The sequence below is a fragment of the Silurus meridionalis genome, chromosome 15 (assembly GCF_014805685.1).
Source record: "Silurus meridionalis isolate SWU-2019-XX chromosome 15, ASM1480568v1, whole genome shotgun sequence".
In the NCBI taxonomy this organism is placed as follows: Eukaryota; Metazoa; Chordata; class Actinopteri; order Siluriformes; family Siluridae; genus Silurus; species Silurus meridionalis.
In genome coordinates this window covers 22,679,784-22,700,915 of record NC_060898.1, presented here as the reverse complement: position 1 = coordinate 22,700,915, position 21,132 = coordinate 22,679,784, and the positions used below count along the sequence as shown (strand labels likewise).

At 40.8% G+C, this 21,132-nt stretch overlaps 3 protein-coding genes across 3 annotated transcripts in view; 2 read left to right on the top strand and 1 right to left on the bottom strand.

The window, feature by feature from the left end:
• The first annotated feature begins 2,190 nt into the window (after window positions 1-2,190).
• On the top strand, window positions 2,191-9,131 carry arl10 (ADP-ribosylation factor-like 10). Its single transcript, XM_046868608.1, has 4 exons — window positions 2,191-3,034; window positions 6,179-6,353; window positions 6,476-6,651; window positions 7,705-9,131. The coding sequence occupies exons 1-4, from the start codon at window positions 2,900-2,902 to the stop codon at window positions 7,876-7,878; spliced, it is 660 nt and encodes a 219-aa protein (XP_046724564.1). The 5' UTR covers window positions 2,191-2,899; the 3' UTR covers window positions 7,879-9,131.
• Window positions 9,132-9,677: 546 nt separating this feature from the next.
• Window positions 9,678-11,538, bottom strand: nop16 (NOP16 nucleolar protein homolog (yeast)). Its single transcript, XM_046868609.1, has 5 exons — window positions 11,347-11,538; window positions 10,596-10,701; window positions 10,466-10,514; window positions 10,066-10,172; window positions 9,678-9,980 (listed from the first exon to the last, which is right to left on the bottom strand). Exons 1-5 carry the CDS (start codon window positions 11,445-11,447, stop codon window positions 9,843-9,845), a joined length of 501 nt encoding a protein of 166 aa, XP_046724565.1. The 5' UTR covers window positions 11,448-11,538; the 3' UTR covers window positions 9,678-9,842.
• Window positions 11,539-12,938: 1,400 nt separating this feature from the next.
• The window catches only part of grk6 (G protein-coupled receptor kinase 6), a 35,860-nt gene continuing 27,666 nt past the window's right edge, over window positions 12,939-21,132 (top strand). The window contains exon 1 of the mRNA XM_046867945.1: window positions 12,939-13,840. Within this exon, the coding sequence (XP_046723901.1) occupies window positions 13,789-13,840 (52 nt within the window). The 5' untranslated portion in view covers window positions 12,939-13,788. The remainder of the gene's footprint in view (window positions 13,841-21,132) is intronic.

Here is a 21,132-nt window from a genome sequence, read left to right as displayed (position 1 = left end):
CACTCATTCACTCACTCACTCACTCACTCACTCACTCACTCACTCACTCACACTCACACACACTCACCAACACACACACACACACACACACACACACACACACACACACACACACACACAATCCATCATAAACTCAATCACACACATTCACTCTCCCACACCAAAATACACTCTCACTCACTCACTCACACTCACTCACTTACTCACTCAGTCACTCACTCAAACACACACACACACACACACACACACACACACACACACACACAATCCATCATAAACTCAATCACACATTCACCCTCCCACTCTCTCACACCAAAATACACTCTCACTAACTCACTCACTCACACACACACACAATCCATCATAAACTCAATCACACACTTTCACCCTTCCACTCTCACACCAAAATACACTCTCACTAACTCACTCACTCACTCACTCACACACACACACACACACACACACACACACACACACACACACACACACAATCCATCATAAACTCAATCACACACTTTCACCCTTCCACTCTCTCACACCAAAATACACTCTCACTCACTCACTCACACTCACTCACTCACTCACACACACACACACACACACACACACACACACACATACACTTATTTGCACACACACACACACACACACACTCAGTCATTCTCACATACATACACATATAATCAGTCAAACACACACACACACACACACACACACACACACACACAACCGAATCTCTTCTCCTCTGGATAATATTGTCCACATAGACAGCTTTAAGGAACTGGCATCACGGATCACCTGACAAACAATCGAGAACATTGTGTACTTTTCTGGTGTTTCATTGTTCAGAACTGACCGCATTATGCATGTAAGGGGGAAGATGTAGATCAGTGGTTAAGAAACTGGATTTCTGATCAGAAGGTCATGCGTTTGAATCCCAGCACCACCAAGCTGCCACAGCTGGACCCTTAACTGCTCAGTAGTTCATTTTTCCATAAACCACCTGAACCTGAGGAACAATCGAGAACATTCTGTACCTTTCTTGTGGTTCATTACTTAGAAGTCACCACTATGCCAAAAATGTAAATGGAAAGGAGTGTCATAAAGCGAGGGAATAGAGGCATGGGTCTAAACAGACAAAGAACCCCTCAAAGAGAACCAACCCCCCCTCAGAACCTGATTCACTTAACCTCAACATTACCATGAAGTCAGATGAATCGGATTAGGGCAGGTTGGATCGTCTGAGTTCTTCAAATTCATTTCATACCGTTGCCACAACAGTTAGTTAACAAGCATCCAGTCACTTAATTGGCTCGCGGTTGCTAAGGAAGGTGTGGTAGATCTTTCACAGTACAAAAGCAACCATGACCTCTTGGAAATATCTTTATTATTTAGATAAACATTACCACATGGCTGGTACATGCTTGTAAACATCCCAATCCACATTAAGTCTCCATTTGCTCTTATAATAACCTCCACTCTTCTGAGAAGGTGTTCCACAAGATATTATGGAGATTTGTGAGATTTTTTTTCAGCTACAAGAACATTAGTATTGATGTAGGTGAGGAGGTGTTGGGTGCAGTCAGCGTTTATCCCAAATGTGTTGATTATGGTTGAAGCTCTATAGCAGGAGATCTTTCACTCCAAACAATGGAAAGCAGATCTTCATGGAGCTGACTTTGTGCACAGGGGCATTGTCAGGTTTGTGTTCAGGCGTCCCAATACTTCTGCTGCTCTGTAAACATGTACGTATGCACACCTTGTGCAGGTGAATGTTAAACGAGCTGCCTTTCAACTCCAGGGTCACCGGTTTAAACCTGAGCTTGAGGCAAAAAACAAAAAACAAAAAAACAATCAATATTTACGTTTGTACTGACGTGCGTTTCGTGTCAGGTTCACGCCCTCTTCTGAACTGTCTATAACTCTGTGCTGAAATAAAATATAAATATTTACCTTTCTTCACCGACTGTACTACTCTGGATCTGACACATGTATCGCTGTCCAAAACAGTTCACGTGTATATGTGCTTTTCGCACGTGACACCATGTAAGTTATGTCATGCCCTGAAATTGCAGACATGAACTAAAGCATATGACACCAAATCATAAATTTAAGTTTTTCACAAGTTTTGAAAAATCACACGCTTTTCACGTTTTCACGTTTTTTATTTTACACGTGACGTGATGTGAATAGTATGCAATTAAGTGGAGGTGAGGGTGCATTTCAACAAACTGTTGAAACAATCTCAACATCACATTTATTTCACGTGTTTTTTGTTTTGTTTTTCACACATATTTACGTGAAACACGTGAAGAACGCCCACTGTTCACCTGTTTGTGCAATTTGGGCCTCCATAACCCTAACAAACCTATACACTATTTCCCGTGTTTCACGTCACGTGAAATACAGCCTGTGTAAATTGTTTGTACAGCCGCACACAGTTCACGTGTCCGTGCGCTTTTCACACGTCACGTGAACTGTAGGCAAAGTGTTTAAAAAGCACATGAAGCTCGCGTGTTTGTTGGTACGTGTTTTCACACGTGATATCTTGAACATGTGACGTGTCTAGATATATTCACACCGCCACCATGTGAATTATATGTGAAGGGTCTTTAAGAGAAAACGTCCCCACTTTATACGTGAGACGTGTGATTGCTGACACGTGAAGTTCGATCACACACACACACACACACACACACACACACACACTCAACTCAGGTGATTTGCGGGTGCAGCACGCCGCTGTCTGGCCGCTGACGGAGAGCAGAAACACCTCACGACACGCCCACGCCGAGGTCACGTGCTCCGGCTGTCGGTGTTGTCGCGTCCGGCGGTGGTTGCTGTCGCGGTCGCCTCCTCGCTCGCGCCTCGCCGGTCCCCGCTCGCGCTCCCATCGGACATGTTCCTGATCCGGCATGTGCGCGTGGCTCTAATGGCCGCCGCTGCCGCCTTCGGTGCCGCCGTGTTTATGGCCTTCAACCTTTTCTACAAGAGGCGAGTGTGGAGCCCAGAAGACTACTGCGCCTTTAAAGAGGTCTGTATTAAATATTAATAATATTAATAAAAATAGTAATAATAATAATAATAACAACAATAACAATAACAATAAACCATCTTAATATTATTTTATTATTATTATTATTATTATTATTATTATTATAAGCACATCTGTTCTGCAAATGTTCACTCTTCTCATCAATTCCGCGTAAACACACTCATACGTGGTTTATGATGTCATACCCGACAGCTGGGCTAAAACAGGTGGTCAAGTTTCACTTTATGACGTCATAACGAACATTAAATGGTTACTGAAATTTTCTCAGATTTTTTTCCATTACCATTTTTTTAACGCGGTATAAATTACAAAAAAAAAAAGAAAGGTAAGGTGTGTAAAGATTACCAATAAAACAAAGTTTACATTTGATTAAATAATAAAAAAACCCAGTTATTATCTCAATCTGTATAATTGTGACGTGATGGCGATGATGAAGTGGGTGGTGCTTAAGAAGATAATAGAAGATAATCATCATCATCGTCATAGAAGATCCTTTGGACAATCTTCTTGTACAATGAAGTCGTTTCCAATGAGCCGAAGTCCAGACGTGAACTGCATGGTGTTGAAGTATGGAATGGTTGCCATGTTGGTTCACGTGCTCAAGTCTCCAACCTTCCCTGCTCTAAAACAAACCCAAACCATTCATCTTCAACCTGCATGTGTGACTGTGAGGGTGAGGGCAGTCTGATCACATCTTCTCATCTTCTCTCCTGTTCTTCATCTTGCATACATAAGATTCGTTGCAGTCTTATTGTCGTAGTTAATGATCCTGTTATTACGCTTTATATTTGGTTATGTCAGGGGGGGGCGTTATAATCGCATATTCGGCTTAGACGTGTTAATCTATTGAATTTTCAGTGCTGTGTTTCTCTGGAACTGGATACGTGGAAGAAGCGGCGTGAGAATGCGCTGCAGTCGGCAAAAATGAGAACTAAAAACGAAAAAACAGAACCACTCACATGACGTGAAACACTTGGCAACACATTTGTTCCTCGTTTTACTTTATTGATAATGTGTTAAATAATTAAAAACTGCTTACATCTTGTAGTGAAGCTGAAATGTGAAACCTCCCAGTTTGACTTTATGATTCAGGGTGAAAAAAAACCCCCATGTTTACACTGTTTTTCTCAATCAACAACGTTCCAGAAAAGAGATTTTGTTTTCATGCGTTTTATTATCCAAATTATTATTATTTTTACCCCCAAGTCTCTCAGTTTGGTTTAGTTTGTGTAGCACATTTAATAACGGGCAGCAGCGTTATATATTTTTAGATAGATTACGAATATAAATGTGTCATTTATTACCATAATTTCCGGACTATAAAGCGCACCTGTCTATAAGTCGTCTACATTGAAACTAATTACACAGGCTTTAACGAAAGACACGTTACACACGGTGTAACGGGTGAAATATGTTGTGGCTCCTTTAGGAGCAGAGCGGTATTATGGGAATAGGCTGCCGCATTTTTCCAGTATTACTGCGTGTGTGGAGACCGAGGAATATGTCCATATTATTTTCTGATGCTCATTTCTAAGTTTCTTTGACTAAACCGTAACGCTGTTGCCAAGAAAAAAAAAAAAGCACGAGTTTTGGAAACCTGTCTGTGCTTATATGATTTCTGTTGCAACTGGAGTTAGTGATCTCTCCCTTCACCTAGACTCAACGCGCTACAACGGCTTGTATCTAAACAGTAGCCGACAAAGAAAGTCATTGTTCACTTTCTTCCTTCTTCCTTTCACAACTATTTCTCTCAGGAGTTTATATTTTGGCATCGTCGTGTGTTTAAAATTACCACCAGTGAAAGTTTTTTCTCCCGAAGCCGTGCAGCTCAGAACACAGGTGAGGTGCGTTTTTTTCGTTTCCGTTCGGAAATTTCATTGGTCTAATGTTATGGGGTTCAGTTTTTTGGCTTGAAGTTTGTGAAACCGGGAAAAACCCAGGAAAAATTCATAAATTAGACGCTTTTTGTTTAAGCCGCGTGGTTCAAAACGTTGGAAAAAAGTAGCGGCTTATAGTCCGAAAAATACGGTAATGAAGTTTGCGCAAACCCGAGGTGACTTTGGTGAGGAAAACCTTCCTGAGATGATATGAAAAAAAGAAAACTTGACCAGACCAGATAAAGATTCAGGAGCCGTCCTCATGTAGACACCGGATTCACACAATTCCTATAATCAATTCATTCAATCATTATCATCACCTGTTCACTGATGGAGATGAAAGTGCACATCTGTTTATGGTAACTGTAGTTCTGAGCCATTGTATAAATTTCCATCCAAATCCATCTCTATGCTTCTTGAGTTTAACCCCCCCACAGTGACCTCATGGATCTTCAGGTGGCAGCAATGATTTTCAATTGAAGAGAACTCCTTCCAGAAGTAGGACATCAGGATGGATCTTCATACCGTATCAGCACTGTGTAGCTGCCATCATTGTTTTGTTATTATTTTGTAATACGTTTTTTGTGTATTTTTCGTCCTACGACTCCACAAAACCTAAAACATTGTAAAAGTGTGTAATTGTTTTTGTAAACAAATTTAAAAATTGCATTATTTTGTGCATTTTTGGGTCATATTGACTTGCACTGTAGAGATCGGAGCCTCAACATGCTCTGAGAAGAACACTAATCCCATACCCACAAAGGCAAGTCTTTCGCTTGTAGGTACCACGGCTTCACCGCGGTTCGAATTTGGCGCCCCCTGTTAGGCCCCGGATAGCACGATAGACCAGAAAATGATAGGGAGTTGTTTTTATGGAGTTTTATGCTGAAATAATAAAATTTATTCATCAGAATATAATTATAAAATATAAAATGAAGTAAATTGTTAATACAGTAAAATACCGTATATATAAAATAGCATCCGTTAAACAGGGGATTACTGTATTTTGGTGGAGAAGCAAAAAAAGTTGGACTGTTGTGACATTTCCAAGATCTCTGTTTTCTATCCTGCTCTCTCACACTACACATCTCCCCCTGTCCACCTGGGTTTTCTCAGGGTTCTCAGTTTTCTTCTGACTGTCAAAAAACATGGCAGTAAATGAATTGAGATCGAATGAATGAGCGAATCAAACTAATTCTATTTCAAATCCTTCTGGAGTTTTATTGGCGTTCGTTTTTCTTTGAAGGAGGAAGAGGAGCGCCGACAGAAGCAGGTCCTCGTCCTGGGCTTAGACGGCGCCGGGAAAAGCAGCGTCCTGCAGCAGCTGAATGGAGCAGATAGCAAAAGAAAGTGCGCCCCAACGCGTGGCTTCAACTTCATCCGCCTCCACACGCCGGGCTGCGAATTCGACTTCCTAGAAAGTACGCATCAGGTGGAAAAATTGTGTACCTTTCTCTGTTTCTAGGAAAGGCAGGTCAATACGTCGCTGTTTTGAGTCGTAAAAAAAGACCATCCATGTGATAACACGTGTTTTTCTTTTCAGTCGGAGGCGGCGAGGACTTGCGTGCGTACTGGGCTGATTTTCTGAAGAGAGCACACGTTTTGTTGTACGTAGTGGATTCCTCGGATAGAACTCGACTCCCATTGGCTAAAGATGAACTTCATCGACTTCTCAGCATCGACACACAACTTCCGGTTGTAGTTCTGGGAAACAAACAGGTGACCAGGCATCCGGCACACACGTACATATTCACAAGCGCAGCAGTCTGGAGAATAATAATCGAGTAAAATTTATTTTAATGTGTTCTTTAATAAACAATTCAGACTTCAGGTCATTTACATCTTGGATTATACTGAGAACTGAGAGCTGTACAGTCTCCAGAGTAACTTCTCTACCTGGCAGTGGTGGGCCGTGTATTTCACCCCCAGGCCTTCCGTGGTGTCCTACCTGAATCAGTCCACCTCTAAATACCAGCATTTTTTGACACCACATCTGTAGAAACCATCAATATTATAGAGAAGTGCAGTATAACAGAACGCTGCATCACACACAGGAATCTCAGAATAAATGAATGTCTAGCTTTTCTTGGAAAATTCGGAAAGTGTATCTGCGACCAAATCGATTTCAGTCGAACAGATATTCAATCCACACAAATATATTTGAGCTTTTGCAGTTACCATCCAATCAAACGACGTGAAAATGCTGAGGTTATTGGTCTATAATTGTTTATCCCTGATGAGTGAACCACTGGTGACTGTGTCAAGAAAAAAACTCCCTGAGATGCTATGAAGAAGAAACCTTGAGAGGAACCAGACTCGAACGGAAACCCGTCCTCATCTGGGTGACACCAAATGTCCATTCATTGCAGTCCAGATGTTTAGGTGTGCAGTAATAAGTGCGTATGATCATGTACCTAGCTAGCTATGATGGTCACGTAGGAACTTACAGAAAAGCATCTGCACCACTCTTGGTGTATTGGAGCACTTGAATTTCAATGTGACTGAAAATAAGAATCTTGAACATTAGACACAATAACATTGATGCAGCTCCTCAAAAAGTAGGGTGCCATCACAAACGGTTTTCTAGAACATTCTAAAGAAAGAAAGAGAAACTCCCAGTGCTAAGGTTCTCCTTAAAAACTTTAAGGGTTCCTCCAAAGAGACACAGAACCTGCTGAGATGTGACTCCTCACTATATATATATATATATATATATATATATCAAAACACTCATTCAGCTCATGGTGTTCATGGTGTTTCTTGTCTTTTCAGGACAAGCTGGACGCAGTCGGCGTATTGGAGCTGCGTGACGCTCTCTCTCTGGGCTCACTGCCGGATCACAGGAAGCTCCTCCTTCTCCAGCTCAGCTCTGTGGGAGAATCAGTGTCCTGCAGTCTCCAGAACCTTCAGGATCTGCTCATCAAACTGGAATCTGATCAAAACTAGAACGCTAACGCCATAAAAGGGATCTTTCAGATAACGATGAAGTCTCAGGATGAAAAAGCTTGATACAATCAAAGTGAGAACTTGCTGTTTCATGAAGCAGGTTTGGAAGGTCACATCATTTTTACTGCTCCATAAAACAATACTATAATCTAGTATATTCAGCGTAACCTGTGTGTGTGTGTGTGTGTGTGGGGAACTGGGAAAACCCATAGGATGGACCAGGATAAAAATGGTCACATGGGCATTTTAGAAGTAAGAAAACCTCTAATCAGCTTGGTCGACTTCTTAATGAATATTCATGCTTTGTTCATGTTTCTGCGATTTGCTAGTGTTCCTTTAATTGACAGCAGTTTGTGGAACACCTGACCATAAGGTGCTTTTTCACCATCCCTTTCTCCATTTCTCACCTCCACTCTTCTGGGAAGATGTTCCACTAGATTTTGTGGAATTTCATTCACAAGCCACAAGGATGTGCGTTAGTAAAGCCAGGGACTGATGCGTGTGAGAAAGCGAGGATGATGTCAGCATTTACATTCAATAGGGTTGGAGCTCTGCAGCAGATGATCTTCTACACACTTCCAACCCGTGGATCTTCATTGAGCTGTGCACAGGGGTTTTGAGACGCTTAAGCAGGTCTGGGTCTCGTAGTCGCATGCTACGCTACGGGAAAGTTGGGTGTCCCAATAGTTTTGGCGTATGTGTACTAAATATGGTCAGTTTTGATGGGTTTTCCCAGAGTTCCACACAAACTCCAAACATGTTACGTATCCAGGTTTGGGATACAAACGTTTACCTGCATAACCGTCTTTATCGTTGCACGTATTTTTATTCTGCACGAATTCTGTGTTTTTGACATTCAATACCTCAGATATCTTTATAGCCTTCGCCTGAACCAGTCGCACAATTGTACAAACACGCTTTTACTGTGTAATCTAGAACGACTCGATGTTTACCTTTCCATAGACGGTACTACTGATTTATAGAAACGCTGCAGTATTGACCTACTGATATTCTAGTTCATGTTTAACCAGCTGCCGGGGCCAAGAACCTGGTGAACAGCTGGACGACTCGTCACTGTTGTCGTCGTCGTCGTCCGTATTTTGTGTGTGATTTTTATATTGTGTGGAGGTGTGTATATAGTGAACACTGGTGTATTAGGATGCAATATATTTTTGGACTGAAATGATTCCAGCTGAAGAGATCATCTGTTGTAGCTCATCAGTTTCTCAAACTATTAAACTATTCTTCTGAAATTTAGTCGTGTGTCTGATACTGCAAAAGGAACGTTTTATCCGATCGGCTGAATCATCCGCACAAAAGTGTGTGGACACCTGAGCTTCTTTTTCCATCATCCCAATCTAATCCTCATTTACCCTTATAATGATCTACACTCTTCAGGGAAGATGTTCCAACGGATTTTGTGGAGATTTGTGTGAATCCAGCTACAAGGTGAGGAGGTTTGGGAGTGCAGTCAGCGTTCACACTCATCCCAAAGCTATAGCAGGAGATCTTCCACTCCAACCCATGGATCTTTCTGGAGCAGGGAGAATTTTATTCTACAGCATCCAAAGACGTCCTGTACGATTGTGCGCCTCCAACTTGGAACCACGGGTGTCCCAATACGTTTGACTAAAAAAATTCTCTCACTTAAGTCACCAGGGGGCGTTTCCACTACTGGTTGCTATGGTAACTTAGCAGGCGGTATGTCGCCTTCGCTCTCTCCGCTCGCATTGGGATCATGTGGCAGATTTTTGGACGAGAAGGTTTCGTGGAGAAAAAATAAATAAATAAGGACAATACTGATTTCATGGAAAGTTTAATTTTCTCATCCAGAGAAATAAAAACTATACAAGATACAACTTTATATTTTAGAGTTGAACAGAATCACTAAAGAAAAAAAAAAAAGATTATATATTTATATATACACACATCTCATCTCCGTCCACGTGGTCCATCTCTCTCTCTCAGGACGACGTCTGCGCTTGCAGAGAGGCGAGGAACGCGGTGTACTCGTTGCCATGACAACGCTTGTACAACTCCACTTTCCTCCTGATTTGTTTCGGCGTGTCCTGGTAGTAGTTCTTCTCGTCTCGTGCCATGGCCTGTAACGAGATCATCCTGGTCAGAGCGCTGCACGATGCTTCGCCGAACGCCAGATGGTTAACAAAAAAACCCTGCGTCTCCTACCTTGTAGTTCTCGCCGTGTTCCCGGATCATATGTTGAACAAATTCGATCATGTCTGTGGAGCAGGTCGTGGTGTCCTTCCTCAGCTGACTGGCCTCTTCTTCCAGCTCTAGAGAAAAGATTTGTGAGAAGGACACGCGTTATCCAGCACTGCCTTGATCCTCGGGTGTCCACAAACTTATGGCGGTACAGTGTAAATAAAGTGTGTGTGTGTGTGTGTGAACTTTGAGGTTGAACATCTTGAACATAGTGAAAAATCTGTGGGAGTTTTGGTGCCTGCAGCTCGAAAGCTTCAACTTGTTAGGTCTCAGACTGATCAACATTAAATTGTTCTGACACACTGAAAAGACTTGTATTGTTTTTTTTTATGTTAATTTCTAGATTAAAGTCTAAACATGGTACCTCTGATGACATAAGGCTTTATGACCAGATCCTCAGGTTCCTCACTGACCTGTAATTAAATATACATAGAGATTAAAACAACGTCGTGGTGGGAAAAATATTTAATCTAAAATAATAGAGAAACTCAAACCTTGCTGGTGATGGGAAGTACTGATTTGGTTCCGAACGACAGGCCCATGTCCTTCATGTTCTGTTTGGTGGTTTTGTTGGTATCCCATGCTTTCCGGATCTGCGCGCTAAAGAGAAACGAGAACAATTCGATCAACCGATTCGATGGCGCTCTATAAAGCACCTATGATTCGATGCAGCGATCCCATGAATCATTTCTCCATCATGGAACGACCTGCCCAGTCACCGCACCTAAATCCTACAGAACTGCTTTGGGATGAACTGGATCACAATACAGAACTCTCCAACAGGAAGAACGTCTACGGCGAGTTTTAAGTGTTTTAACCGAACGTTCTGAGAAATTCTGAGAGTGTGTAGATCATAGTGAATCTTCATATTGTTGCATAGCAACAAAAGGAACGTGCGAAACCATACAACACTTGGCATCCTCACACCTCTCACAGGCTCTGTACTGTCGATTATATGTGATTTCAAAGGCGTTTTTACATTTGTAAGAAAAATGACTAAGAAATAAAAACAAAACAGTTACGATATCCAAGAGAATAATATCGCGGCATAATAGATCACGATACCGATATTAAGATCATATCGCCCAGACTTGTCTACACAAAGACGTGTAGCTATTCAAACATTTTTATCAAGTATATTTTAACTGTTTGTTTGTTTGTTTGTGTTGTACATAGACAACTACCTGGTTATCTTAGTAGCTTAGTTAGCTTAGCTCGCGCGCACGAGACACGCATAATTCTTACCATTCAATCCTCGGCCTGTACTTTTTTATCATCTTCTTCTTTAATTTCTTTCTGTCCACGTTGTAATTGAACGTGTTTCGTTTGCTTGCCTTTTTCCCCATCGCAGAACGATTTTCTCCACAAACCTCCACACGATCAACACCAGCACACGTGCAGCTTTCCGGGCTAATGCCTGAGAAAACGGAAATGTCCTTTAACCAACTCTGATTCCAAATTACATGCCTGGTCCCTACACCAGCACCCTACATAGTCGAGGAAAGCAGATACAGTATGCGCCCTACTTAGTGCTACAGGGCGGGATTTGACACAGAGTCAATGCTCTTCTTCTGGTATTATGGCTGTGCAGTTTTTTTGAGCGCCCCCTACGGCAGGAAGAATTAATAATATTATCACTATTATTATTAGTAGTAGTAGTTGTATAATAATAATAATAATAATAATAATAATAATAATAATAATAATAATAATAATATTACAACTATTACTACTACTAATATTAGTAATAATAATAATTTCTTAAGTAGTAGTAGTAGTAGTAGTAGTAGTAGTAGTAGTTGTATTATTATTATTATTATTATTATTATTATTATTATTAATATTTTAAAGAGTAGATATAGAACGAAAAGGTTGATAGTAGAACAGAGCGCTGCATCACACACAGGAATCTCATACAGTGAAAATGAACGTCATCACTAAAGCAAGAAAACCAATGAACACGATTCAACACGTCTCCTTTCACTGGAGCCACAACTGCACCTCCCACATACATCATCTCCAGCAGATATTTACCTCATCACATCACCCCAGGGTTGTGCATTTTTTATTTCGTGCATTACGGTTTTCCTGGGAAATCAAAATGAAGGCAAATTGTGTGGCTTAGTGCAAATTCTACAGGAAAGAAAACGCAAACCGGAAAAACAAAAAAGCGTAACCCGTTTTGAACTGTTCGTCCGACCTTTTCTCGTGATGTCTAGCGTTCCTTGAAAAATCCGTCTTGTAAATGTCATTGTGGAATGAAAATACAGCAAATCCACATGAATATATTTAAGCGCATGCAGTTTGCTACAGATGCGGTTCGCGAGCTCTTACTGGTGAGCTCTCTGACGGTCCAATCAAAAGATGCGAAAATGCAGATGTTATCGGACGCCTTCTAGACGGCCTCGGTGTGGCCAAATCGCAGCCTGGATGGTTAAAGCAACAGCTTCAAGCAACTTGGTTTTAAAGCTACCAAAAGCCTGTGCTGTTCTGTTTTTTTGCAGGCCTTTAATAAATTTTTATGGACCAAAATATAGATTCTGATAGAGTTTAAGCACCGGAGAAGACCATCCTGGACCTGACAGCTTGCCACTAATAATAGTAGTAGTAAAAATAGTAGTTTTGCTTAAATAGTAGTAACTGCAGTAATAGTTACAATAAAGATAATATAGTAGAAGTAGGACGTTTTGGAGACAAGGTTGAGATGGTTTGGTCATGTACAGAGGAGGGACATGGGGTATATCAGTAGAAGGAGCTTAAAGACTGGAGGAAAAGAGGAAGACCAAGAAGGAGGTCTATGGATGTGGTGAAGGAAGACATGCAGGTGGTTGATTTGAAAGAGGCAGATATAGAAGACATGGTGGTATGGAGACAGATGATCCTCTGTGGAGACCCCTAACGTGAGCAGTAGTAGTTGGATGAGGAGAAGCAGAAACACTGAGGTGGTTAGAACGTTTAGTGGGGAAGTGGTAGCTCTGTTTGGGGGTTCAAAACCCCAGTATCACCAAGCTGTCACTCTTGGGCCCCTGAGTAAGGCCCCAGCATTCTGGAACATATGAAGAAAGATTTTCACTGTAATGTACACGTGAGAAGTGTAAAGCACATAGTGATTCTATAGTGTAATATCTGCACTCTTCCTCAAGGTGCTGGTGTTGTATCAAAAAAAAAAGATCTCCAAACTCCACCCACTTGTTCAAACCCACCATGTCTGTCATCCAGTTTATTCCTTTATTGGTTTATTCATAGAGAACAAAATCATCATGATTAACAATCTCAATCTCCAACATCTCCACCACCTCCACCATCTCCACACGGGATTTATATAGAGAAAAGAAATATGGTGTGTGTGTGTGTGTGTGTGTGTGTGTTTAATTCTACAAAAGCTCTGGGAGATCCCAGAAGGAGCTCCTTCCAAACAAAACATGGCCCCCTTGTTTGTTTTTAGAAGATATATAAAAAAAAAAAAAAGAAAAAAAAAGAAAAAAAAGAAAAGATAAGAAAAGAGAGAAAAGGGGGGGGGAGTCACTCAGGGTTAGATGGTTCCACCATGGGGAGGAGTCATGGAGGACACACACACACACACACACACACACACACACACACACACACACACACACACTCAGTGCCAACCCGGCGACGAGGTTGGGCCTGCGGTGCCCTGCTGCAACCCAGGACTAAAGAGACACCATGGAGCTGGAGAACATCGTGGCCAACACCGTCCTGCTGAAGGCAAGAGAAGGTAGGAAGATCACCTCCATCCATTTCTACACTTTTAACACTCCACTCGGGTACACGGAAGAAGAAGAGACCGGAGGAAGAAGGCAGATCTGATCTGCTCTGATCTGCTCTGATCTGCTCTCAGCGCTTCCTTCCTTCTTCTCGAAAAAAAAACAGCTGCAACCAGAAACCCATGCAAGCTTTCATTTTTTCTTTAATTTTCTCATCTTCAGCTACGATAAAGAAAACGTCCTGATAGGTTCATCCTGGGCAAAAACAATCATAGGAACCCTCGCAGATCCATCAGTGTTTTTGTTTTTTTTATCTTCCGGAAATAATGAAAGGAAACAGGGAAAGAATATGTAACGAAAAGCTGCGTCCGATCTGCGCATACTCGCGCACTACGCAGTACGTCGGGATGCGCACTATTTCCTGGGTGGCTGCTTCTTAGTGCGCTAGTACGCGTCCGATCTAGTACGCATGTCCGTCTTTGCGGCCGCTTGTCCGTCAGTGCCGCAGCAGGAGATCACGGCTTCGGGAAGAACCGCAATAAACGCAACCTAAGACGTTCTTGAAGCCTTTATTTGTTTATTGGTTGCACAATAACACACCTGTAACACACACTCTCACACTTATTTGCACGTTTATACGTCTATAAACGCTCATCCACTGAACTGTCATGGACGTGAGGACAAAACCCCCTCCGTCCATGACAGCTCTGACTTATCACACAAAAATAAACCTGTGTTTATTAAAGTCATCTCCAAAACATTTCATCTTTTCTTATAATCTCGATTTATATCTTAAATCGAACTTTTATCAGGTGTATAAAAGATAGAAAACAAGTCTTGTGCTGCCCTGTGTTTATGCTAGCATGCTAGCACGTATTTCTATCACTACTATAAATATAAATAGTGTGTGTGTGTTTGTCATTTTTAACCCTTTTTTTATTGACAAAAAAAAAATAATGACAGATGATTTCTTCAGCTTGTTTGTTTCACTTCTTGCAGTTTTGGTGTGATTTTAATCATCGTTTCGGGCGAATGAGTTCCTTTGAAAGTGAAACCGCTAACAGCAGTGACGGTCGTGTTAGCATGAAAACATGAAAGGCATGAATGCACACGCAGAAGTTCAGCAGAACTTCCTGCTTTAGCCTTCAGAAAGTGTGTGTGTGTGTGTGTGTGTGTGTGTGTGTGTGAGAGAGAAAGAGAGAGAGAGAGGTGTATGAGTGTTTGTACAGAATGAATGAGAACTTGTTTGTTTATCTTAAAGAAGACCCCCAAAAAAACCTTGCAATATCTCATCAGTGGTCCCTACAAAAACATCAAATTTATTTATTATATATGTCATTTTTTAACAAAATATTTTATCTTAATAACTAAAATAGCTGTATTTGTCTTGTTGGTTATGAAGGTAAAGGTTAGGGTGGATTTACAGGTTGATTTATGTGGTATTACAGCAAACTAGCTAGTAAGGTCCTCACAAAAAATGTCCTTACAAAACAGTAAGGTGAGTGTGTGTGTGTGTGTGTGTGTGTGTGAGAGTGAGAAATGTATGAGTTATTGCAAAGTTTTTGGGGGGTCTTCGTTAAGATAAACAAACAAGTTCTCATTTATTCTGTACATTCTGTCTAGTTTGCTGTAATACCACATAAATCAACCTGTAAATCCACCCTAACCTTTACCTTCATAACCAACAAGACAAATACAGCTATTTTAGTTATTAAGATAAAATATTTTGTTTAAAAATGACATATATAATAAATAAATTTGATGTTTTTGTACAGAATGAATGAGAACTTGTTTGTTTATCTTAACGAAGACCCCCAAAAAACTTTGCAATATCTCTTCAGTGGTCCCTACAAAAACATCATTTATTTATTATATATTTGTCATTTTTGAACAAATTGTTTATCTTAATAACTAAAAAATAGCTGTATTTGTGTGCGGAAGTGTGGAAGTGAATAAGAGGGCTTGTTTGTTTATCTTAACGAAGACCCCCAAAAAAGCTTAAGAATATCTATGGTCCCTACAAATAAACATCTAATTTATTCATTATATATTTATATATTGTATATATTAAATAAAGTTTAGGGCGGATTTACAGGTTGATTTAAGTTGCAGTTAACAGTAGCTAGTTAGGTCCTCACAGTAATGTGGGTGTGTGAGAGGGAGAATGAATGAGGGTTTGTTTTCCTATCTTAACGAAAATCCCCAAAAGCATAGGAATATTTAATTAATTGTTCCTACATGTTATTTTATTTTAATACCTACAATAACTAAATAATCAAAAGTCAGGGTGGATTTTACAGATCGATTTATGGGTTGATTTACATTGTATTACGGCATTAACTAGTTAGTTAGGTCCTCACAAAAAGTTCCTTACAAAACAGTAAGGTGTGCGTGTGTGTGTGTTTGCCACCTTCACTTGCCTACATCATATCCTCTTAGTTAACTGCTATTACAACAAGAACTTAAGCAACATCCTAAACTAAACAGGTCAGGGTTAGGTTTGGATTTCAAACCTAAAATTAGTAAAACTTCAGATTTGTTCATTTCTATCTATTTTTAAGCCCTCTATGATAAAATATGATAAATAACTTGATTTGAAGTGCTTTTATTTTTGTTCCGTCATCGTGTCACAACTTAAATCACAGGATAAACAAGCGACCGTCTCCGGATGATGCCCCAGGCACTATATTTTTGAATGTAGTGGTGGCAATTTTTTAATCATTATTTCCTTGATTTTGTATTTCGGATTGCAATCCATCATCACAACATAGCTACCAAGAATGAAGGCTGACACGAGCTTTCTCCGAGAACTGTGAGGGGAGCCAACTAAGCCATGACGCTCATGCAGAATCGGAGGAAAGTGCTATGGGCCATCTTTCGCATACATGAACTCGGAGGTGTTCAGGATTGATTTTGATTGATTTAATCTTGTAATCTAGTAGGAAACGTTTACAGACCTCTGAAACTTTATCACCTTGTTTTTATCATTATGCATAATCATGCTAGGTCATCGATATTTATGGTTTTATATTTCTATGCAGGTTGTTTTTCCTGCAAAGCGAGATTTTTGATTTCTGACAGGGTCACATGATTTGGTCTTTTTTTTCCCTCCACCTTTGATGGGAATAAAATAAAATACAATAAGGCACAAATTAAATCCTTACAAATGTTTCCTGACGTTTAAACCCATTATCCTATTACCATTTAAATCTTTTCAACACTATAAGCACACACACACAACACCATGTGTTACACAAATCCCAGAAGGCGCCTGTTTGGCTTTCTTTTCCTGGCCTTCTGAATGCTCAGTCTCGAGACATTGTCCAATTTCTTAGCATGCATAAACACCCCATGTTATTCGCATCACTGTCCATGCTTTCCGTAATGACACAAGCGCATGTTTTGTTGCTTGTATCTCTGATGCTGGTCATATTTTTTGAATTGCAAACAACAACACCTCGCAGCATGCCATGCCGAGTACGCCCGGCTGATTTTCTAAATAATTAGATTTGCATGTACATTTGTTTCATTTTGCTACCTAACGCATGTTAGAGCTTTATGACCCAGGCTCAGAGTTTCATCATGAGATTGACAAGTTCTGAGAATCCTGGATGTGAACCGTTGCAGGCATCTTTAAACAAATTGAAAATATTTGTATCATGCTGAATCCAGTGATACAGCAGACACCCACAAAAACGCTCATCAGGAACGTCTGTGATGTTCGAAGCACACGAGGAAGATGTTTTAATGATGATTTTCAGTCATCAGTTCTTCGAAGAACGTTATTGCGATAACGATTTAAGTAATATCGAGGATCTTGCAGTTCGAAAGATTATCGCCTGCGTCCTGTTTTTCTTTAGTGTATATAGACTTCCCTGTTCCTGGCATTTCCTTTATTTTAGTCACAAGGCTTTTCTTCTTAATCTGTCATTAAGAAGCTTCAAAAACAACTGGACTGAAACAGGAAAGTAAAAGAATTCCCGTACCACCATAAATCATATATATAAAAAAAAAAAAAAACATGAAACAGCCCAGTAAATCGTAAACGCAATTTCAGGATGTAGTCTAAACCTGCAAGCTAATTCGACGTACTGTTTAGTACAGGACTAGCGGGACAAAGCCCATGACCCCATTTACCCCATTGCATGCGTTTTTCCTAACGACAAGGCCACTGTGTCCTGCACCTGGACCAGTCATTCCAACAACGAGGAAAGGGAACTGCCTGGAGATCTTTTTTTTTTTTTTAAAGCAACTTCTGTGAACTTGCACAAAACAGATCCTGAGCTTCGATCTGCTGTGATGCTAAGGGTTTACGTCAGATGGGAATAGTATTTGGGTAAAGTCGTGTAACATTATCAACAAACTGAAAGGCAATTCTCTGGATACAAGTTAGCGTGTTACATAGTAGTATTTAGTACAAGTGCGTCATTGGTTCCCGCTGTAGCATATACATCAGTTTCTAGTATTATCATAATTGACAATTTAGTCTTTAACGTCAGCACTTTGTAACAGTCTGTAGGTTTTCCGCCACAGGACAGTCCTCATCACAGTCAGTTACATCAAGGACAATAAACGGACGTCAGAAAACACTGAAATGCAGCTATAAATGGTTAAAAAAACAAAATATTTTCGTACGTTTAATTAGTAGATATAATTTACCTTCAACAGAATTTAGGAAGTATTACAAATGACAAAGTGAATTCCCGATAATTCACAGGTTCTTATTTGAAAGCTAACAGCAAGTTGCGGATTATCTTCAAATTCGCCGGAATCCGCAACAGGACCGAATGTTCAGATTATTGTATTAAAGTGACATAATGTCTAGATTAAGTCACTTAGGTACCATAGGTGCTGCGGGGGTGCGTCCAAAATTTGTGGATTTATGGAACTTGCACGGGGGGGGGTCTTAGAACGTAACCCCCGTGAGTTCCAGGGGACCACTGTATATGAACAAAGTATTGGGACAACTGACTTTTCCAGTCATATGTTGTTCTCCGTGAAACTGTTACTCCAAAGTTTGGCGACACACAATTGTAGCGGACGACTTTGGATGCAGTAGAATAAAAATTTTCCCTTCACTTGAACTACGAGACCAGAACCTGTTCCAGCAGGACAACGCCCCTGTGCACAAAGCCAGTTGCATGAATCTATGCTTTACAAGGGTTGAAGTAAACGATCTCCTGCTGTAGAGCTATAAACCTACTGAACACCTTTGTTATGAATGCGAGCACTGACTGCACCCCAGGCCTCCTCACCTCCATCAGTACCTGACTTTACTAACTCCAAAGAGCCTAGGATGTCCTCCGCACCTGAAAAATGCTCATTACATTGTGTGTGTTTAGCTAGGTCGCTACGCCCTGTCAGGTTTACTTCAGGAACTCCCAGTGAGCTTTCTCTCGTCCCGCCTTGAGTGTATGTACAGCTCAGTTCAGCTTCTATACAAAGATTTTTTTGTTTGTTGAAACTCATGGTCCTCATGGTTGTCAAACCAATCATGGGTCGAGTTTCCGAAATCTATAGCAACACAAAGATCATTGTTAAAAACCCGGACGAGCGTTACATCGAAAACTTTGATCTTAATTGAGGTTTTGACAAAGCCTTCAGGAAACGAGTTTGACCGATACGCTCTCTTCTCACTGCGTAGAGATCATCCGAGGTTCGACAGATGAACAATGAGGTTTCTGTCATTGTGGTTAAATGGTTTTGAAAAGATTTTTTGGAACATGATTGTTTGGAGGTTCTTTGGTGTGGGTTGATGTAGAATGGGTGCAAAATAGTAACATAACGTCTCCAACATGCAAATGAAATTCTAAACACAGCTGCTCGATCCTTAGATCAGGTTATTGTCTGTCTGAAGTTCCTCAATGATCTCCGCATATTCATACACCTTGCCTGAGGTCCAAAAAGATTCCATAAATGATTCTATATAAATTGTTCAAGATGGCGATTAGTAGGATGTTTTGCCCTGTAGTAGCCTTGTAGTAGCTTTATTTAGCATGAGCAGCTCCGCCCACATCCCCAGGTTCTTAAGCCTAAAACCTTTAGTTTTCTGTGACAATGTCTGTTCAGTCTAAAAAATAAAGTATCTACACTATAGGTACCAAAAGGTTGTGGACACCTGACCGTAAGATACAGTATCTCACAAAAGTAAGTGCACCCCTCACATTTCAGCAACCATTTTCTTCTCAAGGGACAATACTATAGAAATTAAACTTGGATATACAGTGGTACCCTGCTTATCGACCTTAATCCGTTCCTTAAAACCGGTCAAAATTATCCCATAAAAATAATGGAAAACCAATTAATCCGTTCCCGACCTCCACCGATAGCCATTTATTAACAACTTTTGCCCTGTTTTTAGCAGTATTAATACTAAATAATACAGGTACATAAATAATACTGTATATAATTGTTATGCAGCGTAATGAGCGGAGGCAAAGCCGGAGCACAGTTCGCTTTGGTTTAACGAAAACACAGAGAGTTTAACACAAAAACACACAAACACACGGCAGTCCATAGAATCCCGACGAACGAGAGAGAGAGATATCTGGTACGCCCTGGAGGGGCGAGGTCCACAGGCGAACGCACGGGAGGAAAAAGGTAATCCGGGGTGCACTTTGGATAGAAAGCACAGCCGTGGAGAGCGCGTGGAGTCTGGAAAGGAAGAAACGCATAGGAATACGTGTGACAGGGAAAACAGGAAAAACATGCACCAAACACCTTCACATACCAACAATAACCGACAAGAAGTGTGGCTAAATAAGGGGTTTATATAGGAGCTGGGGATGAGTGAATAATAAGCCCCAGGTGTGCATTGTTGAAGCCGGGGGCTTCAGGGAAAGCGAAGGTTTTGACATTCGCCGAAGGGGGTGTGGCAGGTGGATTACAAAAGTACCAAAAAAAAAAAGCTCCACGTGGGTCGGGGCATTTGGTCGTTCAGCGGGCGAAAATTTCGGTCGTAAAACTGTTCGCTAAGCGAAAAGGTCGATGTCCGAGCCGGTCTACAACAGAGTACAACTGTATTTAGAGAAGTCAGTGTGCAGCTTTTATAGCAGTACAGATTTACTGTCCTCTGAAAAGAAGTCAACATACAGCCATTATTGTCTAAATAACTGCTAACAAAAGTGAGTCCTCCCTAAGTAATAACAGCTGTACGCCATGTTACCAGGCAAAGTCCCATGTCCTCTTTATCATGTTCATGTTTTTGTCTGCTTGACGGGACCAGACAAATTTATGTATCTTGTATTAGAGCAGTTCAAATTCTGTGCATTGAGTCCAATTCTCTCATACTGACCACTGGATG

Excerpts from the sequence above, each read along its gene's own strand:
- arl10 (XM_046868608.1), top strand. The coding sequence starts at position 2,900 with ATGTTCCTGATCCGGCATGTGCGCGTGGCTCTAATGGCCGCCGCTGCC. Across the intron at positions 3,035-6,178 it reads ACTACTGCGCCTTTAAAGAG|GAGGAAGAGGAGCGCCGACA; the intron begins GTCTGTATTAAA and ends TTTTCTTTGAAG. Across the intron at positions 6,652-7,704 it reads TAGTTCTGGGAAACAAACAG|GACAAGCTGGACGCAGTCGG; the intron begins GTGACCAGGCAT and ends TTGTCTTTTCAG.
- nop16 (XM_046868609.1), bottom strand. The coding sequence starts at position 11,447 with ATGGGGAAAAAGGCAAGCAAACGAAACACGTTCAATTACAACGTGGAC. Across the intron at positions 10,702-11,346 it reads TACAGGCCGAGGATTGAATG|CGCGCAGATCCGGAAAGCAT; the intron begins GTAAGAATTATG and ends GTTTCTCTTTAG. Across the intron at positions 10,515-10,595 it reads TACTTCCCATCACCAGCAAG|GTCAGTGAGGAACCTGAGGA; the intron begins GTTTGAGTTTCT and ends ATTTAATTACAG.